Source organism: Zea mays, chromosome 6 (assembly GCF_902167145.1).
Source record: "Zea mays cultivar B73 chromosome 6, Zm-B73-REFERENCE-NAM-5.0, whole genome shotgun sequence".
Taxonomy (NCBI): domain Eukaryota; kingdom Viridiplantae; phylum Streptophyta; class Magnoliopsida; order Poales; family Poaceae; genus Zea; species Zea mays.
Genome location: NC_050101.1, coordinates 165,550,977 through 165,573,189, shown reverse-complemented (window position 1 = coordinate 165,573,189; position 22,213 = coordinate 165,550,977). Strand labels below are relative to the sequence as shown.

The 22,213-nt window shown below is 41.8% G+C and overlaps 2 protein-coding genes and 1 long non-coding RNA gene across 12 annotated transcripts; 1 reads left to right on the top strand and 2 right to left on the bottom strand.

The window, feature by feature from the left end:
• Nucleotides 1-610: 610 nt before the first annotated feature.
• On the bottom strand, nucleotides 611-10,036 carry LOC103630498 (probable LRR receptor-like serine/threonine-protein kinase At1g06840). 8 transcript variants are annotated; one of them, XM_008651555.4, is made up of 22 exons: nucleotides 9,851-10,036; nucleotides 9,684-9,764; nucleotides 8,883-8,983; nucleotides 8,653-8,800; nucleotides 7,950-8,021; nucleotides 7,618-7,689; nucleotides 7,301-7,444; nucleotides 7,136-7,207; nucleotides 6,963-7,034; nucleotides 6,769-6,843; nucleotides 6,472-6,540; nucleotides 5,708-5,776; nucleotides 5,570-5,641; nucleotides 5,150-5,236; nucleotides 5,001-5,069; nucleotides 4,127-4,617; nucleotides 2,686-2,838; nucleotides 2,301-2,584; nucleotides 1,966-2,017; nucleotides 1,607-1,857; nucleotides 1,383-1,517; nucleotides 654-1,189 (listed from the first exon to the last, which is right to left on the bottom strand). In XM_008651555.4, exons 3-22 carry the CDS (start codon nucleotides 8,977-8,979, stop codon nucleotides 842-844), a joined length of 2,832 nt encoding a protein of 943 aa, XP_008649777.1. In that variant the 5' UTR covers nucleotides 8,980-8,983; nucleotides 9,684-9,764; nucleotides 9,851-10,036; the 3' UTR covers nucleotides 654-841. The 8 variants fall into 8 exon arrangements, with proteins under 8 accessions (NP_001338883.1, XP_008649777.1, XP_035815721.1 ...); XM_035959828.1 differs by lacking the exon at nucleotides 9,684-9,764 and adding an exon at nucleotides 9,627-9,683; XM_035959827.1 differs by lacking the exon at nucleotides 9,684-9,764 and adding an exon at nucleotides 9,627-9,683 and having other exon boundaries at nucleotides 9,822-9,982.
• Nucleotides 3,236-4,118, top strand: LOC103630497 (receptor like protein 29-like). Its single transcript, XM_008651554.2, has one exon. It carries the CDS (start codon nucleotides 3,263-3,265, stop codon nucleotides 3,653-3,655), a length of 393 nt encoding a protein of 130 aa, XP_008649776.1. The 5' UTR covers nucleotides 3,236-3,262; the 3' UTR covers nucleotides 3,656-4,118.
• A 616-nt stretch (nucleotides 10,037-10,652) lies between the features above and the next one.
• Nucleotides 10,653-17,621, bottom strand: LOC103630496 (uncharacterized). Of its 3 annotated transcripts, none has more exons than XR_002748596.1 (10): nucleotides 17,544-17,621; nucleotides 14,226-14,288; nucleotides 14,072-14,145; nucleotides 13,892-13,987; nucleotides 13,279-13,435; nucleotides 13,031-13,099; nucleotides 12,823-12,868; nucleotides 11,875-12,572; nucleotides 11,065-11,691; nucleotides 10,653-10,930 (listed from the first exon to the last, which is right to left on the bottom strand). It is a non-coding gene; the product is annotated as an uncharacterized lncRNA (long non-coding RNA). The 3 variants fall into 3 exon arrangements; XR_002262911.1 differs by having other exon boundaries at nucleotides 11,880-12,572; XR_002748595.1 differs by lacking the exon at nucleotides 17,544-17,621 and adding an exon at nucleotides 14,494-15,005 and having other exon boundaries at nucleotides 11,880-12,572.
• Between the last annotated feature and the right edge of the window lie 4,592 nt (nucleotides 17,622-22,213).

Below are 22,213 nucleotides of genomic sequence, written 5' to 3'. Positions count from 1 at the left end.
CTCTCTCACGCTCGACTCCGGCCACCTCGCCTCTCCCCCCTTCACGCTCGCCCACGCGCTCGACCCATCTGGGCTGGGGCACGCAGCACACTCACTCGTCGGCTTTGGGACCCCCCTGTCTCGAAACGCCGACAATTATGGTTCCTATGTGTCTCTTAGTATAGGCCTATCAGAAACCTAGCCGTTTTAGATTCTAGATTCTATAAAAAAAACCTTGTTACTTCTAAACAAAGAATTGACCTTAAACATGTCAGCACTCAAAGTTGCCGAAGTACGGAGCCGCTTCGTTCCTAATTTGTTGTTGTTTGGATTGGTTCCATATAGGATGGAGTAGTTCTAAAAACAGAAAATTATGCTAAAATGTTGAACCATTTAGCTCTCCAGAATATTCCGGACGGAGCTGCTCCCGGGAACAGAACCGTTCCATCCCAATTAGCTCTGAAACCAAATGCTAACGTGGGACAGAGTCACTCCGCTCCTAATTTGTTGTTGTTTAGATCAGTTCCATATAGGACAGAGCAGTTCTAAAAATGGAAAATTATGCTCAAATGTTGAACCATTTGGCTCTCCAAAATCTTTAGTATGGAGCCACTCCCGGAGATGGAGCTATGGAGCTGTTCCATCCCAAACTGGGTCTGGAACCAAACGCTACCTTACAGAAAGCAGATTAACATATTAGAAAGGTAAAGAATGCAATGCCAGCTATGTTCCAGTGTATCATAAGCTATTATCTACTGTACGTTCGGCTGAATATGAATAATTCATAAAAGACAGGTCCTAGGAGTGGTAAGCCTATAATGTTACAGAACAAACTTGCATATTCACAAGTATTACACCATGCCTACCGGGGAGTTACTCTTCCAGAGATCATGCCGCTGCTCGCATCAAGACTCCCAGAGGCCTGTGACGAGACGAAGAGGGTCCTGGTCGCTGAAGATGACAACGACTTACTGACATCGGTCGAGTCTGTTTCTGAGGTTTCCAGCAGAATCAGGTCCTCTTCAGGCATCATCCTCAAGATGAGCTCAAGTTCTCTGACAATCTCCCACATGGAAGGCCTGTCATCAGTTTCATCCTGGCAACACTTGGTTGCTAGTGATAAGAACCTCTTGATGCATTCTGGGGGGTATAAGCCCATCCGGCCATCGATTATTCCAGAAACTGCGCCCGACTGGCAAGCTGAGTTTACCTACAGGAATAGGAACATGCAGTTCTTCATTACATATGTGCTTGTTTTTTTTTACTGACAGCAAGCACAAGTCGATAATAACACAGTCTAAGCTTATGGATTTTCAACTGGTTTCAGCTGACATTTTTTACTTTTTGAGAGAACTGGCCGTCCTTTAAAAGTGTAATGTATCCATGGCTGAAGAAGTGCATACCTCTCTCACTATGTTTTTACCATGCTCAATTGGTTTCATACCAGTTAACATTTCAAGGAACACGACACCCAGGCTGTAAACATCACTCTTGTCGGTCAGTTTGTGAGTTAGGAAGTATTCCGGATCAAGATAGCCCTGCCAAAACAGCAGTGATATATTACTGCTAAAAAAAGAAAGCATGGTAATTTTGACATTGTCGATGTGATTGGCAGTCTGACACTTACTGGGGTGCCCTTGACAACAGTGGATACGTGAGCTGGCAATGTCCCTTCGACATCTGGCACTGGAGCAAGCCTCGAGAGACCAAAATCGGCTACCTTTGCAACGAATTTGGAGTCCAACAGAATGTTGCTGGCCTTAACATCACGGTGGAATATAGGTGGATCTGCTTCAGTATGTAGATACAAAATTCCCTTTGCAGCACCCAATGCGATTTTCAACCTCAAACCAAAACTTAGAGGTCTCTTGGACTTGGCTGTGGTTGGCAAATGACGGGGAAAAAGAAGAGGTGCTTTAATTAGCATAAGATTTAAGAAAGAGAAAATGTCCAAATACCTGAGAATGGATCTCTCCAATTACTTACCAGAAAGATGATCACGTAAAGTGCCATTTGACATGAATTCATAAACCAGCATCTGCAAAACGAGATTTGAGGAGCAGTTCAGGGATGCTGACGAAGACAAACCAGTGGCGGAGCACAGGGTAAAAATGAGCTATGGCCGTGGAGAACAAAAAATGGAGGAAAGGGTATTGTGTAATGGGAAGATTCAAACCTGTAACCTCTTGCACACACATGTTACACAATAACCACTACACTACACATCTACTTTAGGTATGGCGGCCGCCATACTACGCCATAACGGGTGCTCCGACACTGTGACGAACTATATATATATAATTAAAATCAAAAGGTTCCACCTGCTCATCCTCTTCATCGCAATAGCCAACCAATGAAACCAAATTGCGATGATGCAATCTTGATAGTAGCTCTATCTCCGTGCAGAACTCCCTTGAACCTTGAAGGGAATCCTCGTGTGCTCGTTTGATTGCTACAAGTGCTCCATCGCCTAGAATTCCCTTGTAGACTTTGCCGTAACCTCCTTGGCCAACTTGGGCTGATAGATCAAAATTATTTGTTGCTATAGCCATTTCTTCAAATGTGAAACATCTAACGCCATCAACTTTGACAGAAAACCTTGACACTGCAAACAGCATGATATGCATCTTCAGACCCTTTCTCTTGGACGAGCTATGTACTACACAGCTAAAAGGTCACTCATACAACCAAATATAAATGACTTACATGAACGTTTTGAGACAGTTCTGTGTCTTGAACGCCTTCTCACTATAAGGGTGGTAGCTACCACAGAAAGTAAAATAGCGCCAGCAATTGTGCTAGCAAAGATACTGCCCAGTGCAGCCTTACTTAAACCTGTTGACACTGCATTTGGAAATTCTGCAAAATGTGATAAATAGAATATTTTTACACACCAATAGATGATTAATTGAGCAAGTGAGTGGACATAAATTCAATGAAGTATAATTCAAGGAAAAATTAATTGCCATCAAGATCAACCTATCACTATAAAAAGCAAATGCTATAATTTATCATTTGGATTTCTACATGTTTTAATTTTGAAGGAAGTAACATATGCTGTTTTGTTGCATGCAACCACCCAACCATATTTACTACTACTTAAGACTACAGTGTAGGCGTTCACGGTGCACGGTTCTGCCCCCCTCCCCCCACACCCCCGACATCCTCCCCCTCTGCTCCGCTCCCCATTGCGCCCTCCTCACCCTCCCAGCTGCGATCCCCATCACCCGCAATCCCCGGAGGGGACGCGCCGGCGCCGGAGCTGGCGGCCATCTTCCGGGTGATGGCGGACCTCCTCGGCGACCCGGCGTGGCCGCAGCTCCACCCGCGGCCCTGCACCGACACGCCATGGCCAGGCCTACAGTGCGAGCTTGCGCCCGACGACACGTGCGTGCTCCGCGCCACCCGCCTCCACCTGGGCCCCGACGTCGCCACCCCGCCCTGCAGGCCCGGGGCCAGGCTCAACCCCGCCTCGCTGCGCGGCCTGCCGCACCTCCGGACGCTCTCCATCTTCGTCTGTTTCGGCGCCGCCCAGGCCCCCGTCGAGTTGTCGCCCGCGCTATTCACGTTGTCGTCCTCGCTCGAGCAGATCGTGCTCAAGTCCAACCCTAGCCTCACCTCCCCCATACCGGCGACGTTGGTTATCATTGTTTTTGAGGAAAAAATGGCGTATTAGTATTGACACATCGCGTATCCATAGGAAGTCTCGTAATTGATTAATAATATCTTGTTGACCACAGGTGTAGCTATTAGACAATATATGGGTTTGATATATGAACATGTATGGTGTTTAGTTGCTTCTTCTATTTTGTTCTAATTGATGAATAAAAAATGAATGGGTCTTTCCCTCCTGTCGGGAGAGCATATCTCATGAAATGATCTAAAATTAATTACTATTAATACTTTTATCAGCGGTGTTCGTGTACCGTCGCAACGCACAGACAACTAACTAGTTATACTATATGCTGCTAATCAAGCTAACAGAAATGCAATACAAAAAGCTATTGTAATGATCCAAATAATTTCACGAAATAAAACACAGAAACTCCCCTGAAGTCCTACGACTGTACTTTTTCATTGCAGGAAAACTAAAAACAAGTTAATAGCAGCACATAATAGAATTAACATCTTCAAAATGAATACATACCATCTGCATAAGAACCTAGTGTGAAGTTGAGAAGCTCATATGGACCAAATACATCTGAAAGGGTAATTTCCCAGCCAGCAAGTACATGTCTGAGTCGCACAATCTCAGATATATTGAATAGACTTGAATTACTTGGAAATAACTTCATGTGCATATTTAGCCTTGGACCAACCTCCCATATGTAGCGTTCAATACTTAACTGATACCGAAACAGTTGCAATAAAGAGGTTAAGTTGATCTCAAAGTCATCTTCATAGGGACGAAAATCTGTGATTCCTGGACTCTTCAGACGAAGTCCGACTCCAAGTGGCACCGCACAAAAGCAAGTTAGTGGTGATGATGGATTGTACTCATAATTTTTATCCACAGGACAAGGTTGACAACTAGAGCCATGTTCATTTTGCGACGTTTGCATGTTTACTGACATGGGTTGGCACAGGTTGGTTATCAGAGATCCATTCGTACCCCCACACACAGGGTTTCCATATAGCCTGCCAAAAATGACAGCGGTGGTGATAACTATCCATTGCATGAAAAGGTTGCTCAAAAGGGAATTGGAAAAATTTTCTTTGCCACTGAGAAAAGTGCAATCTTATAGTTATGATTTTCACACATGCATAATGATTCAAGTATAGGATATGAAGACCTGGCGTCAAATACTTAAAACATAGTCTCACTGTTACATAGATACAAAGCTTGGTCTCAAAGGGAAAAAGGAGGTCTGTACAGCTCTAGGACAGAATATACATATCAATTAATACTGCATCCATTAAAGAAAGGTGCATAATCGCAATTCAATATGCACAGGGACTATATATATTATTGATGTGGAGGTGAATATTGAAATGCATAGCATAAATGTATGAGAACATACATTACAGTGGTATTTGGGGGAGGATCAAATGTGTCCGGAATTGTCTTGAGAGAATTGTTTTGGAAGTCTCTGTGTTATTATGAAAATATTATTACATATGTACAGTTATTAGATCTGAATAGAGTTACTTCTGCAGAAAAAAATCATACAGAATAAGGCTTCTATTTCCAGTAAGCTCGATGCCATTCCAGATTGTCGAGGGAACAGAACCATTTAGATAATTATCCTCAAGTGACCTGCAAAATAAAGTTTAAGTGATTTAAGAACGAAAAATAATAATAATATATGACAGCTTGTAAAGCTTTACATATGTATTCTTATTTTCAAATAATTTTTTATAAGCTAACTGATACGACTCGCGATTTATACTGATCTAGATAAAATGATTACAAATTTGAATCCAGTTATAAGAAGATTACAAACAGAAGTATTTGTAATCTCTTCACTAGATATTACGTAAACAAAGTTCACATATTTGCAGTGAAAATAAACAGAACCATATGCAAAAGAAATCATATCCATGTTCAATGCAAAAGGCCGTTGAAGACTGTTTAGCAAGTTACACTTACAATATCTGAAGCTTGGGGAGCCCTGAGAAGTTCTGTGGGATAGTTCCATTGAGCATGTTGTGCGACAAATCACTGCCACATAACTAGAATGAGATCGATGATTAACGAAAATAGACAAACGTTATCTTAATTACATACATTGTAGTGATATTGGAAGCGAGCTTATTAGTTGGTATAGATCCTGTCAACTGGTTCCAGCTAATATCCCTGAAACATGAATCTGAGAGTTATTAAGACATGTCCTGAACTGTGTGAACTGAAAAGTTGGGTGCCTATTGAAAAGGGATAAAACCACACTAATCTTTTTTTCGAAAAGAGCGCAGGAGAACTGTGCACCCATATATTAAAGTAGAGGGGATAGGGGGGGCAGAAAGGACCCAGATACAACACACTCCTTATGGAGGCCAGAAGCAGGCATTCACAAAACTATCCATAAAGATCAAAACTAAAAAACCACAGCCCTAGGAGCTAGGAAGCTTGGCCGGCCAAGAAGGAAAGACCTTTGGCACCAGCCATCTGCCATTTCTCCCTTTCCTCACCAGCAGCCTGAAGGAGGAAGGAGATACAAGGGGTCCTGCCATCAAACACCACGTTGTTCCTATGATTCTAGATCATCCAGGCCCCTAAGGCAATAAGAGAATCCAATCCTTTCTTTTCCAGACTGAGGACCTGAGCCGAAGATCTCTCCCACCAGCCAAAAAAGGAAGTCTCCGCTTGCTGAGGGGATAAGCTGTGCAGCCCAAACTTTCTTAAGAGGTTGTACCAAAACACTCTTGAAAACCACACTAACCTTAATATTTTTTTTTAAATTTAAACTGTTCGAAGAGCCAAGTTCATAGCAACAATCGATAGTCATAATGCTAAAATACATTAATTGGGAACTAAAACTGAGATGTACTCACAAATAGCCAAGTTGAGGTATGCTACTCAAATCTGGAATATCTCCTTGCAAGCTGCAATTTCTAAGACTCCTGGTAATACAAGAAATATTCTCCTCAGGTCTTTTAATTCTGAGTAAGTTTAGGCTATGGAAGCTGGATGTTGGAACCATGGATGGTTGCAATTACATTTTGAGTAGAGGCTAAACTAATTTTTTATATGGTGTATGATGAACAAAAGATATTCACATCTTTTAATTTTCATATAATAAAGGAGAAAGGATAAAAAACAAAAGAATAATAGGAAAAAGCCATTCTTACAGCTTTAGTAGTGTGGATATGTTGTTATATGTAGTAGGGATGGAACTTCCACTGAAGTTATTGTTATCAGCCTGACTAGTAGAAACAGAATGATATGAATGTCAGAAATAGTTATACGTTTATATGATAAGCAATTTTATTCTGATTTCAGTGGGATAAATACAAACCCATCGCAAGAAAATTTAGGTACGTACAATATTTTCATGGCAGGCGCTTCAGCAAATTCTGGAGGGAGAGGTCCAGATAGGTTGTTATTGTCAACAAGCCTGCAAGGTTGCATTAAAGTATGAGAATGAAGAGTAATTTAATATTTCATTTTTTTATTTGCAGAAGAAGAAAATCGGGAAACAAGTAGAGTTCCACATACAGGTGAAGAAGAAGAGGCAATGTGGAAAGTTCAGACGGGATGGCCCCACTTAACGAATTATTGTTCATATGACTAAAATGAATAGGATGGTTGAGGTTAGAAATAAGTACAGATGAAACTGAAAAACAGAGAGACAAATAGACAATGGAAATAAACAATTCTTACAGATGTTTCACACTTCTTAAATTGGAAAATGATTTAGGTATGGGGCCGGACAATTGGTTTTGGTCAACCTGTAATCTGTTTAAACTTTGAAGGTTACCGATCTCATAAGGTAAAATACCAGAGAGTTGATTGCCATTCAAAAGTCTGCAAAAGGCATGAAAATAACTATATCAATGTTATTTAACACAGATATTATGGAGAAATGTTCATAAATTAGAACTGGTAATGTTGAACTGATGTTGTTGTGTGCATTATGAGGTTGAGACATGCTGAATAATTTAATGAGGTAAGAAAAACAATAGAAAAAGAAAACTTACATAAGTTTGAGCGTAGTGATGTTGCCTATTTCCTTTGGGATGCTACCAGTTAAGTTGTTCCACATAAAATCCCTTCAAGAAACACATCATTTAGTTGAATAGCTTAAGAATCAAGAATAAATGTTGCCTCAAAGAAAAGGAATCAAGAACAAAATTCTGCTCAAAACAATGAAATAAGGAATCAAAATTGTGCTCGAAAACTTGCTAGCAAAGCACCATGATTTTATGCACGTATTGAAAAGATAGTGAATGGAAATTAGAAAAGTTTAAATTTACAAAATGCAGGAGAACTAAAAAAAGAGAGGAAGTTTGAATTTTAGAGTAATACTTACAGTGTTTTCAGATGAGATAAAAGACTGACCTCTGGTGCCAGAGTTCCTGAGAGATTCCTCTTAAATAACTGCCTGTATAGAGATAAAAAAATGGTATTAGGAACAGCTATGGGAATAAACCATTCATTAACTTACAGAAACGACTTAGGACTTGTTTGTTTTGATGCTAAACCATGTGGATTGGGTGGGATTGAGTCGTTTTAAATCCATAACAAGTCAAAATACGTCTCAATCCCACCCAATCCACTCCAATTCACATGGAATTAAAATAACCAAACAAGGCCTTAATGAGTTACTGGGTTGTTATATTCCATATCGTGCTGATGTAATAAAATAAACAAACTTTACAAAACCAATAATATTTCAAGCAAAACAAATGCCTTAGAAAAGAAGGCAGAGAGCAATGGTGCTAGGATTTGTAAACTTAGTCTGATACAACTCACAGGACTGATGTTTCATGTTTTTATGATTGGACAATTGTCAACCAAGGCAGTTCATGTTACAGTTGGATTTATGTGTAAATGCAGGAAAAAAAATCCCTCACGGAGTCGGATGAAGTTGGCATTTGACCGTAAAAACTACCTTTGATAATAATAGTGACTGTTGATTTTTATTCAACAAGAGCAACATGGTAACCAAGACAAATGGATAGAAAAAAAAAACAAAATATGATGAACAAATAAAATAGAAGTGCTGATCGTACAATTCTGTCACATGAAGAAATGTATCATCATTCACTTTGTGGCAGAAGACTCCTGTCCAATTTGACCTGCACGGATCTCCCCTATTCCAATTCATAAGGTTTTGCATAGGATCAACTAATCGTCCCTTGATAGCCCTGAGCCCATTGACTACATTATGGGAATAAACCATTCATTAACTTGCAGAGTTTCAAACGTTCTCACAAATTAACATATGGCAGACAGAAATTACCCTCGGAAGGGTCAGTAGTCTGCCCCAATGCAACATCCGAGCAGGGGAGCAACACAAGTAGTGTAACTGCACAGAGGACGTCTGCAAACTTAGCCATCCTCCTAGAAAATTAGCAAATTGTCATATCCCAACAGCGAAATATCCAAAACATCAATTGCTATATATGTATCCAAGAAAAGAGAATCGCCTGACCCTATATAAAAACAATGATTAGTAGTAACATCATTCTTCATGTCGTGGATTTGTACGATCAGGGAAAGAAATATTTATCTTGACATGCTTATTTTTCAATGGAGCGGGGAAATAATGGCCAGATATGCAAATATGATATAGTCACATGCAGTAGTGCACCTACCATGTTCTAACAACCTGTCTGGCCCAACAGTCTGTTCAAAATAAAATATATAACTGGCCGGGGAGGAGAAGCATGTATAGCTTAGAGCGATGAAACCGAACCCCTTTTTGGTTGAGCATATATATTGCCCAGCGTCACTGCTAATTATTTCAACTACACTGACGATAACACTTTCCTACTTTTGGAATCACGACATGCCAACTAAACCAGCACAGGCAGCAGATACTCGTGGAATTGATGTTTAAGCACTGACGAAGACACAAACTATTTCCTCTCAGAACAGAATCGAATCTGCCCGAGAAGGGAACTACGGAAGTAAGAAAACTGAGCTGACGCGAACATTCGTAGAACATAATTGTTCGAGAAGGAGAATATCAAACAATACATACCCTAGACACGACGCAAGCAGATAGTGACCAGATGAACGGGATTTGGCGAGAATTCACCTGAAATAATCAATTGAAAAGCTCTTCTTCTCAGGAAGCCTGGAATAAAGGGCGGCGGAGGAAGGCAAGTTCTGGACGAAGCTGAGGAACAGGAGAGGGACGCGAGTGAGAAACTGAGAAGGCGGCGTTGCTCCTTGCCTCCTTGTCGATCCTATCCGCTTGCTTACTTCAGCTCCCGCTCCCGCGGGAAGAGCGACTCCCGCAGCTACGCGACCTGCGCCGCGCTGATAGCAGCACTGAAGTCCGCCGTCGCGACGTGCGTTATATGGTGGTAGTGGATCGCAGAGTGGTGGCCGCTTCCTCGTTGGAACTGGGAACCTTCACTTGTTCCACGCTACACAAAAATCTATTTTTGTCCCTTCAAAGCTTATTAGTTAAAAGATGAGATTAAGGGCGCGTTCGTTTCTGCAGTAATACACCAAAAATTGTTAATCAAAACTTATACAAATTAGAAAAACAATCTGAGCTGAAACAGTTTCGATCTTCCGTTCCGTGACCCAAACGGGCCTAAAGGGATTAAATCACCTTCTATATAAAATTATATATATGAGAGAATTTAATTCCTCAATTCACTTCAAACCGAATAAATTCTTAGAGATTTTTTTTAACAAAAGATTTTTCCTGAGTTCTATTGTGAAATTCCTATACAATTTCTATATTCCAACTTTCAGAAAGCCAGAGACATGCTTAGTTTGCTGACTAAAGTTTAGTTTTTGTTACATCGGGTGGTTGATGCTAGTTAGAACTAGGTCTCGTTTGAATGTATTAGAGCTAATAATTACCTAACTGAAAAGTTGCTAATAGGATTAGCTAACTAACAAATAATTGGCTAATTATTAGTTAACTAGATGTGTGCCCGTGCGTTGCTACGGAGTAAACATGCTATAATAAGATATATTGAGATGCAGAAGCATTAATTATCATTCAATGTTTTTGTTAGCATCTTTTTAAAGGTTAAGAATGTTTACATAACTATAATTTTATCTTTATTAATGAAGATAAAATCCATAAAAACATTTCGTGATAATTTGCTTTTCATGATAGGACAACGCTAGAGACATTGACCTAGAGTCCTCACATCGTCATCTCGATGTTGAGGCTAGGTATAGCCAAAGACGTCGGATAGGAGGTCCGAGACTTCGAGAGCCTATCGTGGAGGTCTATGATCTTAAAGAGTTTCTAGGTGGGCGACCGATGTTGATGGCCTCGGCGAAGCTGAAGAGGTGCAGCGCGGCGCCATTGATGGCCTTGGCGAAGGGGGTGTGAAGAACAAAAATACCAAGCATCACAATACTTGTTGAGCTTTGAAACCAATTTACATGATAAGTTGAGCTTCAAATAGAATGTCCTTCTTGAATGTAAAGTAAACATAAGAACATACCTGAGAACGATGTCCTTCTCGGCTTTACTAATATCTTTGTGCTTCTGAACATCGCAATTCATACAATACAAGGAAAATATATTAATTGGAGTTTGACAAAAGAAAAACCAAATATCTCAACAGCATTCATCAGACAGTGAAAACATATCCACTATTGCAAATGGAACCTAAATTTTTTCTTTTAAACAAGCAACAGTAAATTTAGTACTACACGAAGCAAAAGGAGCAGTTGCTACAATACAAATAGTCAAATACTATGAGGAATTGTTAATATCACAAGATACATGACTATTTCAGATCATAACTATTTCAGCAAGTTTTACCTCTAGCAGCTCACACCTCATAGATTATTTGCAACATAGAAGTTACAGTTCCTATCTTCCAAATCATACCAGTTCATAGAGTTTGATACGCTTCAAGGCTTGCATTAACAAAAATAATAAACTGGTACTGCTCAAAATCCAAATCTATGAGATCGCAAACATATGTATGACAAGCAATATATTTAGAGAGCAAAAACCACAGAGTGGAACTAAATGTTACTCCCAACTGAAGGATTCCAGGGATGGCATGCTTTCGGCGCGATCTCAAAGTTTGCTTGCGCTCGGGGATGATCCATGTGAGCCCCTGAGAAGAGTTGAAGCAAGCATAAGCAAAGTGGCAACTCCTAGGCCTCATATCATATCGATTAGCTAAAGAAGCTGTGATACAGAACAACAAACATATATATGACAAGCAATATATTCTAAGAGCAAAAACCACACAAATCTGCATTTTGTAAGCACAGCTCAAACTGAATCATTAACATACCACACCTTGGACATCGAAGATGGTAGTGGAGTCAATATGCCTCTTAGCAGCTAATGTGCAGGCAGAGAACCTCTCCCTAAAAGCTCTCTCAAACTCCAGGACACCTTCCCTGGCCTCTCTATGTACATCGGCCGGCCTTCACAGTCCACACCATGTAGCCCCGAGGATAGTAAACAACACATCATCCAATCCTCAAAAACAAAATCATGAACGCATATTCTAAATGCATAGAACCACAACAGATTATTTTAGTATACCAAACAATTGATTAGTATCTCCCAAGTACTACTCACGATCCAGACTTGGTAGTGGTCACCATCCACAAGAAATTTCGCTTAAAATTTTATAAATTGGATCACATATCAATGTACTATGAATGTATGTAGAAAAGAAAGAAGCGAGCGAGTTTGAAATGCCGTGAGATAAGTTCTTGCAATATATTGCAGCAGCTTTTCTCAGCTTCCAAGTCTCTTTCTAGCTACTGCCTAGAACCCAAACAATTTAGCCTATCAGCTTTCTCCAAAAGCACATATATAAAGACGAAACACGCACCAAATTAACAGTGGCTATAAGAGAAATTTCTGAATCAACAATATAATTCTCTAGAAAGATCTTTGTTCTAGTCGATGGCCTGCAGAATAGCAATACAATGACCTGAAAGATATGGATCAGTGGTGGTAGAGTAGCGGGCATGCTACCTGAAAAACAGAGTAAAGTCACATGTCAATGTGGTAGCGTTTGTAACACCTTTTAAAATTCATCTGGCTTTGGTGTAATAGAACAATGAGATGGGAATGCGAGTGGGAGGAAGTAGACTAAGCAGGACTTGAGTTTCATTGATCATGCCTAAAACATTACTATATGTGCCTAATAATAACATAAAACACAAGATGTTTTTATGAAAATAGCAAAGCAAGGCTAGAGAAATACTGCTGCTAAAGTAATCACCTGATCCCGGGTTGATGTTTGGTTTGATTCGTCCGTAAGAATACTACTGTAAAAGATAAAAAGACAAGACTTATAGTGGAGTCGAGGATGCCAACACTTTTGGAAGCAACCAATTGCAATAAGTCAGAGAGCAAATGTTTTCAAAGAAAATGTCATTGAAAGCAAGAAAAACATTAAACTTGTGATGACTTAAGACAGAGAGACTGACCTACAGGGTGTAGACTGTAGTGAGGAAATTTAGTCACATGTTGGCTGTGACAGTGGAGTCCATTCCAGCCTGAAAAAAACAAGATTACTTAGTGTATCAATGTATTGTAACGAGGAACACTTTACTCAGTGTATCAGTGTTCTACTATGATACAAATCAAGCTACCAATAGGGATAAAAAATTCTAGATTCGTATATTTGCACCGTCAGAAAAAACAGTGGCTCCAATATCTTAAACAGATGGCTCACATTTCAGCTTGAACTGGTGCTTGTGGATGTGTTGATCTTGTAACTGAAGCATAGATCCAGAGATTCCCAAATAGGTCAACCTTTTGAACTGCCTGCTGAATCCATGAGCAGGCAAGAGACAACCTGACGAACTGAAACCTTTACCAGTTGCTCTATACTGTTAATATTTTAAAAACTTGAATCAGATCAATATCCAAAAAATTAGAAAGTGATAGGCAACACTTTGTATCCAAAAGACTACCTTTGCACATACCCGTTAACAAATTTGACCAACTCAAGTGAATTACAGATGTCTCTACTCTCTAGCAACGAAATAAGACCATAAGTGCAAGCATTTAGCTTCAGGTAGCATTGGTGTATTACTACGTTTCAGCAGAAATATAGGAGGAAAAAAACGTCCACATGAATAATGTTCTATAGTGACAACTCAGACCGAGCCATGAAGAATGAAGTTGAAAAACAAATCATGTTATGGCATCACATCGAGAACTGCTCAGGCAAGAACACCTTAAAGTAGTGAATGATCAAACTTAAGAGAACATGGGACAAAAGGATGGATCTTACATCAGAAATAATAATGAATAACTCCATGAAAACAAATTATGGGCATTACCTGCTGCGGATCGACTAAAACTTGATGTTCAAATCCTTATGTGCAGAAAAAGAAATTCGCAGGTAGCAGGATGTTACATGCTCCGGAAGCAAGTAACTACGATAAAGGTCCAAAGGAAAATTCAATTTATAACAAGCATAAGAAAGTACAACAAACAACAAGAAGGCCACACAATGTCACCTTGGGATGCTCCTTCCATCTAAGGATTCTCTAGCAGCTAAAGCAGTAGCCGCATCAGTGTACTGGATCAATGCCTGCCAGAAAGAATAAGATAAGGCTCTTGATGTTCATTTCAAAATTACTAAGTATCTGAAGCAAGTAACTTTAACCTGACCTAAAAACCTGTAGCCTTTTCAAAGGTGGCTATTTTATGAACATACCCAAAAGCCGAGAAAACCTGAAAGGAAAATAATAAAGGGATCATACGTATGAGGTAAAGGGAAGGTTGTTTTAGGAAATGCATAACAATTCATGGCACATGTAAAAAACTGCAGCACAGGACACAACACACAGTGATTGACATAATATTTGATAATAAAAGTAAACATCATTTCCAGACAAAAGATAAAAAACTCTTGAAGCTTAATATAGTAGAGATAAACCTTGTCTTAAATTATTGCACAATCAATTGGCGAACTGTTCCAAAACGTGTTGCTTGTTGTACACAGATCGATCAGGTGTTGGCTCGTTAAGCATCAGTGACGCCAACATGCTCTCGTTAGTACACATCGAGATCGAGGGATCAGTACTCACTCGCAGTCACACCAAATTTGAGTCCTCCCCGGGCCTGGGCGCGTCTTCAACGTGCAGCGATTTCTTGTAGAGCTGGATGGGCAGACGACGCCCGTGAAAGGGAACAAGACGCTGGCGGCGATCGGCATGCCCAGGACGTAGCCCAGGGCCCACACGTAGTTCAGCCGGATCCTGGAGAGGGTCTTGTGCGAGAGATCAATGGCAGTGATGACGTCCTCAAGGTTGCTCTTCATTAGAACGATGTCAGCAGCATCGATGGCCACGTCTGTGCCAGCACCGATCGCCATGCCCACGTCTGCCGCCGCCAATGCTGGGGAGTCGTTTACCCCATCGCCAACCATTGCCACGTCTGCCGCCATCAACCCTTGAATCTATTCGGCAATGGGCTCACCGTACACAAATCATACTATTAGCTAAGCCTTCCCACTATCATTAGATAAATAGCATCAACCTCTATATACAGGAAGCATGCATATAAACTTTACACTACCCCAATAAATACCCGAAACACACACAAGTTTGGAATATTATACTAATTACTAATTAGTGTGTCAATTAGTACTCGACCAATCAAGTGTTTCTAAATATTGTCGCTACCTAGATTAAATTACTTTGTACGCAGTTGTAGAAATTCAGCAGAGAAATGCATCAACTCATTTTTGGGCTAGGTTGGGCCCTGGAGATCCACTTGCTTTAGTGATTGTTTGGTTCCTAGCCGAGCGGTGTGCGGAGGACCGGAGGCGAGGGCGCGGGGCGATTGGTGAGAGGTAGGAGGGAGAGGGGGATATTCAACAAACCATGATGACTTTCAGTTGATCAAGGATTTTATATTTCGGCAATCTGCTGCGCTGAGAGGGAGAGGGGGATATTCAAGCAATGCAAGTGCCGGTCTGTTGCAGGTGTTGGCATGGTGGCTGCAGCTGCAGTATCAGCTACAGCTGCAGTATCAGCTGCATCTGGGAAACCAGTTAATGCACCTGACCTCCCTACTTTTGATAAATGGTTGTCTATAAGTACCTCTATTCTAACTGCACTGTTGAGTGGAAGAAATGTGCTGAGATGTCAGTCTGAAAGCAAGACTCATACAAGTCCTACTGAGAAGAATGGACAACTTCCTGTAGGATCTAATGCTATTGAGATCACATTATCGTGCTTGGAAAGTAACAATGGGCTTAACATGAAATTTTCTTCATCATGGTGTCAAAGGGTGCTTCCAACTGATAAGGAGATATACTTGAAAGGTTTGCCTGCCTTTTACACCACAAGAATGCATGAAGTGCAGCTACAAAAGGCATTGCGGTCCTTTGGCTCAATGGTTAAAGGACCAGCAGTCAGGGTATTCTCAAAGAAGCTAGAAGATGAATGCCGGGCAATATGGGAATCTGGAAGGCAGCAATGTGACACTGTTAGCCTAACTGGCAGACCATGTAAGCACCGCAGGCATGGCGATTTCTTTTCATCAGATGCAATGGAGCAACATTTTAGTGGATATGTCTTCCTCCATGCATGTTCCTGTGGCCGGTCACGCCGCCTTAGAGATGAACCTTTTGACTTTCAGACAACCAACGTGTCTTTTAATTGTTTCCAAAATTGCGATGACCTATTACCTACCCTTGCGCTTCCAAGAGGCAACAATGTTGGTTCATTTTCAGTATCCTCTTGGTGCTTGGTGCGTCTTGAAGGAGCAAGGTACTACAAGCCAACAAAAGGACTCCTTCAAAGTGGATTAGCTTCAAAAGCATTGATGAGTCGCTAGTCACTAAAAAAATTAGGAAGCTAGAAGCTGCTTTTGGTGACTGCTCCTGCTTTGCCACGCGCTTGACAGCTTGGCCAGGTGACGAAGAGATGTAAATGTGAGTATAAAATACGTGGAAAGAAATTAGAAAAGTGAAAAAATACGATAAATGGTAGTATAATCAATTGGAAGATGTTTATTGTCCTGTTTTTACAAAATAAATGTTTTGGATGGTATTATTGTGAAACGTCATATTTGAAGTCCCAAAAATGCAATTATCTCATTAGGAAAGTCAGTTGGCTTGGAAGTTGAAACCATATGGAGGCTTGATTGTTTTTCCCCAGATTTTGGAACTAATGTGTCTGCTACCCAAACACCTGCAATCGTGCTTGTATTTCTTTTGTGCTTTCCTACATGTAATGCCATTTTGTGGCCATCGACAAAGATTGGTGGACACTTCTCCCTCTTACTGCTATAATGAGCCCAGGATTAAAGTCATAGGGGTTGGAGGTGGTGGCTCCAATGCTGTGTACAAGATGATTGAAAGCTCCATGAAGGGTGTGGAATTCTGGATTGTGAACACTAATTTTCAGGCTATGCGGATGTCACCCATTGAACCAGAAAATAGGTTACAGATTGGCCAGGAATTGACACGTGGTCTTGGTGCTGGTGCTGATATGGTTTTTGTGACGGTAAGTACATATTGCTCAAGCTGTCAAGCATTACACATTTCAGTTTGATCTAGAATGGTCTGCTTTTGGTGACTGCTACAGATAACTGCCAACACTTCTTAAGAAATACAAATGAACCGAAGTCAAAGTATACTACCAGCTAAGCCTCCCCACTATAATTTTATCTAAAAATTAGCATCAACCGATATATACCGGAAGAATGCATATAAACTTTATACCCCATTTAAAAAACCCCAATACACACAAGCTCGACATTGTATTACTTAACATTTGTCATATAAAAGTTATATTAGGGGAAGCATATAAGAACAACAAGAGGATAATTGCATGTCAGAAAATGAACCAAGACCAAGTTGGTCTTTGTAATAATGTATTATCTTTTTTCTCTTCCATACTATTCATGTGCTTATACTTATCAACCATAAATATGCAAAGAAGGGAGTAGGAGATGTGCAGAAACAATAATGCTAACCTTTGATAGTAGAACAGAGCACCTCTAAAATGCTTCAGTGGATCCAAGAATGGGAGAGCCTCTAATTGTCGACAAGCTGGGAAATTATTCAAAAAAAATAAAAGTTATATTAGGGGAAGCATAAGAACAACAAGAGGCCACTTTCATGTTAGAAATGAACCAAGACCAAGTTTTTTGTAATAATGTAACACATCAAAGAGTAGCCTAAAACAAAAATTTATCCATGAATTGAACTAAGGGATAAGGAAATATTACAATCCGCAAGACTAACATGCGACGGGTGCGCCAAATCTGAACCCATTGGCCACCTTGAAAGGAATATAAATCAACAAAGGGGGAAGTAGTAGCTGTGCAAAAATAGTGGCCTCCAGAGGTGTAGACTAAGGTGCAGCAGAAACAATAAATGAGCCCCTTTGTTGATTTATATTCCTTTCAAGGTGGCCTCCAGAGGTGTAGACTAAGGTGCAGCAAAAAAAATAAATGAGCCCCCTTTGTTGATTTATATTCCTTTCAAGGTGGCCTCCAGAGGTGTAGACTAAGGTGCAGCAAAAAAAATAAATGAGCCCCCTTTGTTGATTTATATTCCTTTCAAGGTGACCTCCAGAGGTGCAAACTAAGGTGCAGCAGAAAAAATAAATGAGCAAGGTATTATAGGGACACCAGCATTAAACCATGAAAGCTCATCGTCCTTGCCTTTTAGAAAGTCCTGCCTTGAGTACAAACTGTTATAGTCAACATCAACATCCGTCTCAGATTTGGAATCCTGGAATCCTGATACTGAAACAAGTAATGCGGTGAATCGCGTGTCCATGAATAAAGTGAACCTTTTTGCAATGTCATACAGGAGAGCCAATAATCTTCAATGGGCATTAATAACCAGAGTACCATTCAAATTCACTGGAGAATTTCCATTGTGAGGTCATCTTCCCATATAAAATTAGATCGATACAGTAAAGTTTTTTTAGGTCCAACTACTATACCAATAAAGCACGGGTCTACTAATACCGAGACAACTTCTTAAGCAGAGCAAACAATCTGCCTTCACACCCTATCAATTGTCAGACTTCTTAGCATTGGGTGTGTTCATAGAAGATAGAGCAGTACATCCTGTGGTATCGTAGAAATTGGCTACCTACACTTCCAGTTTCAATTCAATGACATAACCTATAAGCACATCAGAGACGTGCACTTTTGAATATTCAATCCTTCTACGGACATTCGCAACAGATGACACAAGCAACCGGTGGGGCAGAGGAAAAAGGACGGAGGGAGAACTCACCTCGGCGAAAACCAACGTGACGAGGGCGGCTGCTAGGTGACAGTGGAGTAGATGTACAGTCGGGGAGCGGGCTTGCCGGAGTAGCGGGCTTGCCGGAGGGGGCGGCCGTGCGCGTGATCCGTTGCAGTGGGGGTGGGTGAGGGGAATCGCGGCGGCGGAGGGCGAGCCGTGCGCGTGATCCGTCGCGGCGGCGGGGGGCGAGCCGTGTGCGTGATCTGTCGCGGCGGCGGGGGGCGAGCCGTGCGCGTGATCCGTCGCGGCGAGGGTGGGCGAGGGGAGCGAGCCGTGCGCGTGATCCGTCGCGGCGGGGGTGGGCGAGGGGAATCGCGGCGGCGGGGGGCGAGCCGTGCGCGTGATCCGTCGCGGCGAGGGTGGGCGAGGGGAGCGAGCCGTGCGCGTGATCCGTCGCGGCGGGGGTGGGCGAGGGGAATCGCGGCGGCGGGGGGCGAGCCGTGCGCGTGATCCGTCGCGGCGGGGGTGGGGAGGCCGTGCGGGAGCGAGGTCGACGGCGCGCGCGGGCGAGCGGGGGGTTCGCTGGCGTGCGGGAGCGAGGAGTTGCTGACGCGCGGGCGTTGCGGGAGCGGCGGTTTCGCTGGCGCGCGGATGTGCGGGAGCGGGGGCAGTCTACACTGCTCCCTTAATAGTTAGTAGAGATTTTAGCTGGGTTGAGACCGTTGTAACTAATGAGTAGGAGAGTGTAGCTAAGCTAGACTATTAGTTAGGGTTAATTTGGATGTCTCAAACTAAAAGTAGCTAATAGTTAAACTATTAGTTATGTTGTTTGTACGTCTTTAACTATTTTATCAACTAACTATTAGCTCTATTACATTCAAATATAACCTAAATAATGGTTCAATTATAAAACTAATTATATAGATGAGAGCAAAATGTCAAGACGAACCTACTAAAAATAATTAGTCCATGATTCACTATGCGATGTTATAGTGAACATCTTATTGTTTAGTCTTTTACTATGTAATTAGTTTTATAATTAAACTATATTTAATACCTATAATTAGTATTAAAAATATCATCGGACTAACACCTCCTAAGTAGTGCTAGGGTGTTTTGTACGTTTTAGCACTCGAATGATTTTAATCTACCCTAAAACATTGTGTTAGTGTTGGTGTTTCGAACTAGCACTAATGAGTAAATTTGTGTATGAGCGTTTGGATCTGGATAGGTTAAGGTTGAACGTCTCTACTTTTAGTCTTTAGTGTCATGCGCTACCAGCACCTGATTGCTCGTAGTAGAGGTTACAAGCGGGCGAAAGAGGAAAAGATTTTGGATCTTTAAGGGTTGCTCTACTAGAGGATCTATGTACTGAGTGTTGGTTCTCGGATTGGTCTCCCATTCTCGTCGGGTCGACCCTCCTCCTTTGATAGACTAATGAGGGACCGGTTACGAATGGCTTCTCTCGGAAGTGATTGTTGTGTTGCTAAACAAAATAGTTCTCCCTTGGTAAATGTCTCCTCGTGTGTCGTTATCTGTCCTGTATAATTCTCTCATCATGCCTCTTCAAGACCGTTGGTGAAGTGTGCCGACGACAGGAGTCTGAACGTCATCATTACTCTGTCTATATGTCTCTGCCTGCATCGACCATCGGTTTTTGTAGCCTAACCTTGTGTCTTCCCTTTGTCGCCTTGCGTGCTCCGTATGACATCAGAGGACTCGAACCTAGAGCTCGTAGGTTATGAGTGGGGCTTAGACCTAGGACCCGTAGGTCATGAGTGAGGTTCAGACCTAATACTCGTAAGGCATGAGTGCAAAGGTGAACTGGCTCTCTCACGCCACGGCTCAATGCCAAGAGGCCATGACAACATCTATGCCATTGGTAGTGTGATACCTTACATCGGGACGTTTAACCTTGCATCGGTGTCATAGGTCATGGCGTCAAATCTCAGGGTCTAAAACCAATGTTAGTTCTTGGTCCGGTATATGATGAACTTATATGTTGATAACCATAGCATGCATTTCTAGTATATGCCGAAAATATCTACTGGCTCTTTTATTCATGTCAGTAAGAGGGATTCTTAAACCGAAAAATAGACCTCACCGCTGCAAAGAAGGAAATCGAACGATTTGAATTCGGATAACAGACGCCGAGTCTCCGCCGGCTCTCATCTCTATCTCTCTCAGCGCCGGTGTGAACTGTGAGGTCGGCAATTCAGCACGCACGTACTGTTCTGTGCACCGGACGACCTGCTGCAGACGTACGTCGTCGGCGAGGTGCACGCATGCTGCCGGGAGCGTCGTAAGTCAATCGCTAGCACGACTTACCAGCTGCTAGCTAGTGGTGGCGGTGGTGGAGCATATTATCACTAAAACATATAGTGGATATATTAACGGCTCAGCTAAGCGATTCACTATATCCTCATTTGACTGTTCTGTCCGTTTGTCGTCTTTTCTTCGCCTTTTGATTTTTCAGTAGCCATATATATATGTACATGTGGATGTAGCTAGTCGCCCTGAGAGCATCATGCGTCACTGTTTGGAATGGGGCACTCGCTCGCAGGAAAGCTGGAACACTGTCCGTGTGCACTTTTCTCCTGTTTTAGTCGTTATCTCTCCTTTTCCTTCCAGTCCCTTCGCTCTTAAGGCTGTGAAAGCTACTGGCGCTCTTAGAGCATCTCCAACAATGCCTCAAACTAATGCCTCAAATCGAAATATAGGGCTCTACACAGGAAAATCACTCCAACAGTGCCTCAATTCAACAAATTTTGTTAAAAAACTATAGAGCACCCTCTCAAATGCCTCAAATATACTACATCGTAATGGTCCGCCCTATAATCTAAATTTGGGGCTTTACTATTAGAGCGGGGTGTTTTGTTGGTGCCCTAAATTCTATAAAATTTACTTATTTTTAAATTATAAGGCATTTTTATAGGTCACAATGATCTACCAGCAACAATGCCGACCGCTACTGTTGCCGTACGTGTTCTTACTGAGATATTTCCCTCCGTTCGTTTTTATTTGTCGCTGAAAAATATACTAGCAAACGACGAATATTCGACAACGAATGTAGTAATATATTCGTATCCGTCCAGGGCAAACAAAAAAAAACTCACCGTTAATAACGTTGACAAATTAGGCAGGAAAGGCCATGCCTAGCTACCAGCACTTTTATCTATAAATAAATAACCGCGGTGGTGCGCCTGCACGTACGATGTCGACACTGGCAGGATCGGAGTGGATTAAACTTGCCATAGCATTAGGTTTGACAATGGTGGCAGAAGCGTGCTACGGCTGCATCTGCATGCATTGCAGCCGGGATTCCAGGAACAAGGAAGAACAACACGGTGTGCTGTGCTGTGACGCTGCTATGACGTAGCCGTGACTGTGCATGCATGCGCGGCGCAAGCAGGAAGGGAAACAGGTGAGAAACTGAGAA

Bases quoted from the DNA above. Each gene is read 5' to 3' on its own strand.
- LOC103630497 (XM_008651554.2), top strand. From the start codon at position 3,263: ATGGCGGACCTCCTCGGCGACCCGGCGTGGCCGCAGCTCCACCCGCGG.
- LOC103630498 (XM_020539594.3), bottom strand. From the start codon at position 8,979: ATGGCTAAGTTTGCAGACGTCCTCTGTGCAGTTACACTACTTGTGTTG. The intron at 8,022-8,652 runs GTACGATCAGCA...ATCTCTATACAG, and splicing joins TTTCTTCATGTGACAGAATT to GCAGTTATTTAAGAGGAATC. The intron at 5,642-5,707 runs GTATGTAATTAA...GTTATGTGGCAG, and splicing joins GCTTCCAATATCACTACAAT to TGATTTGTCGCACAACATGC.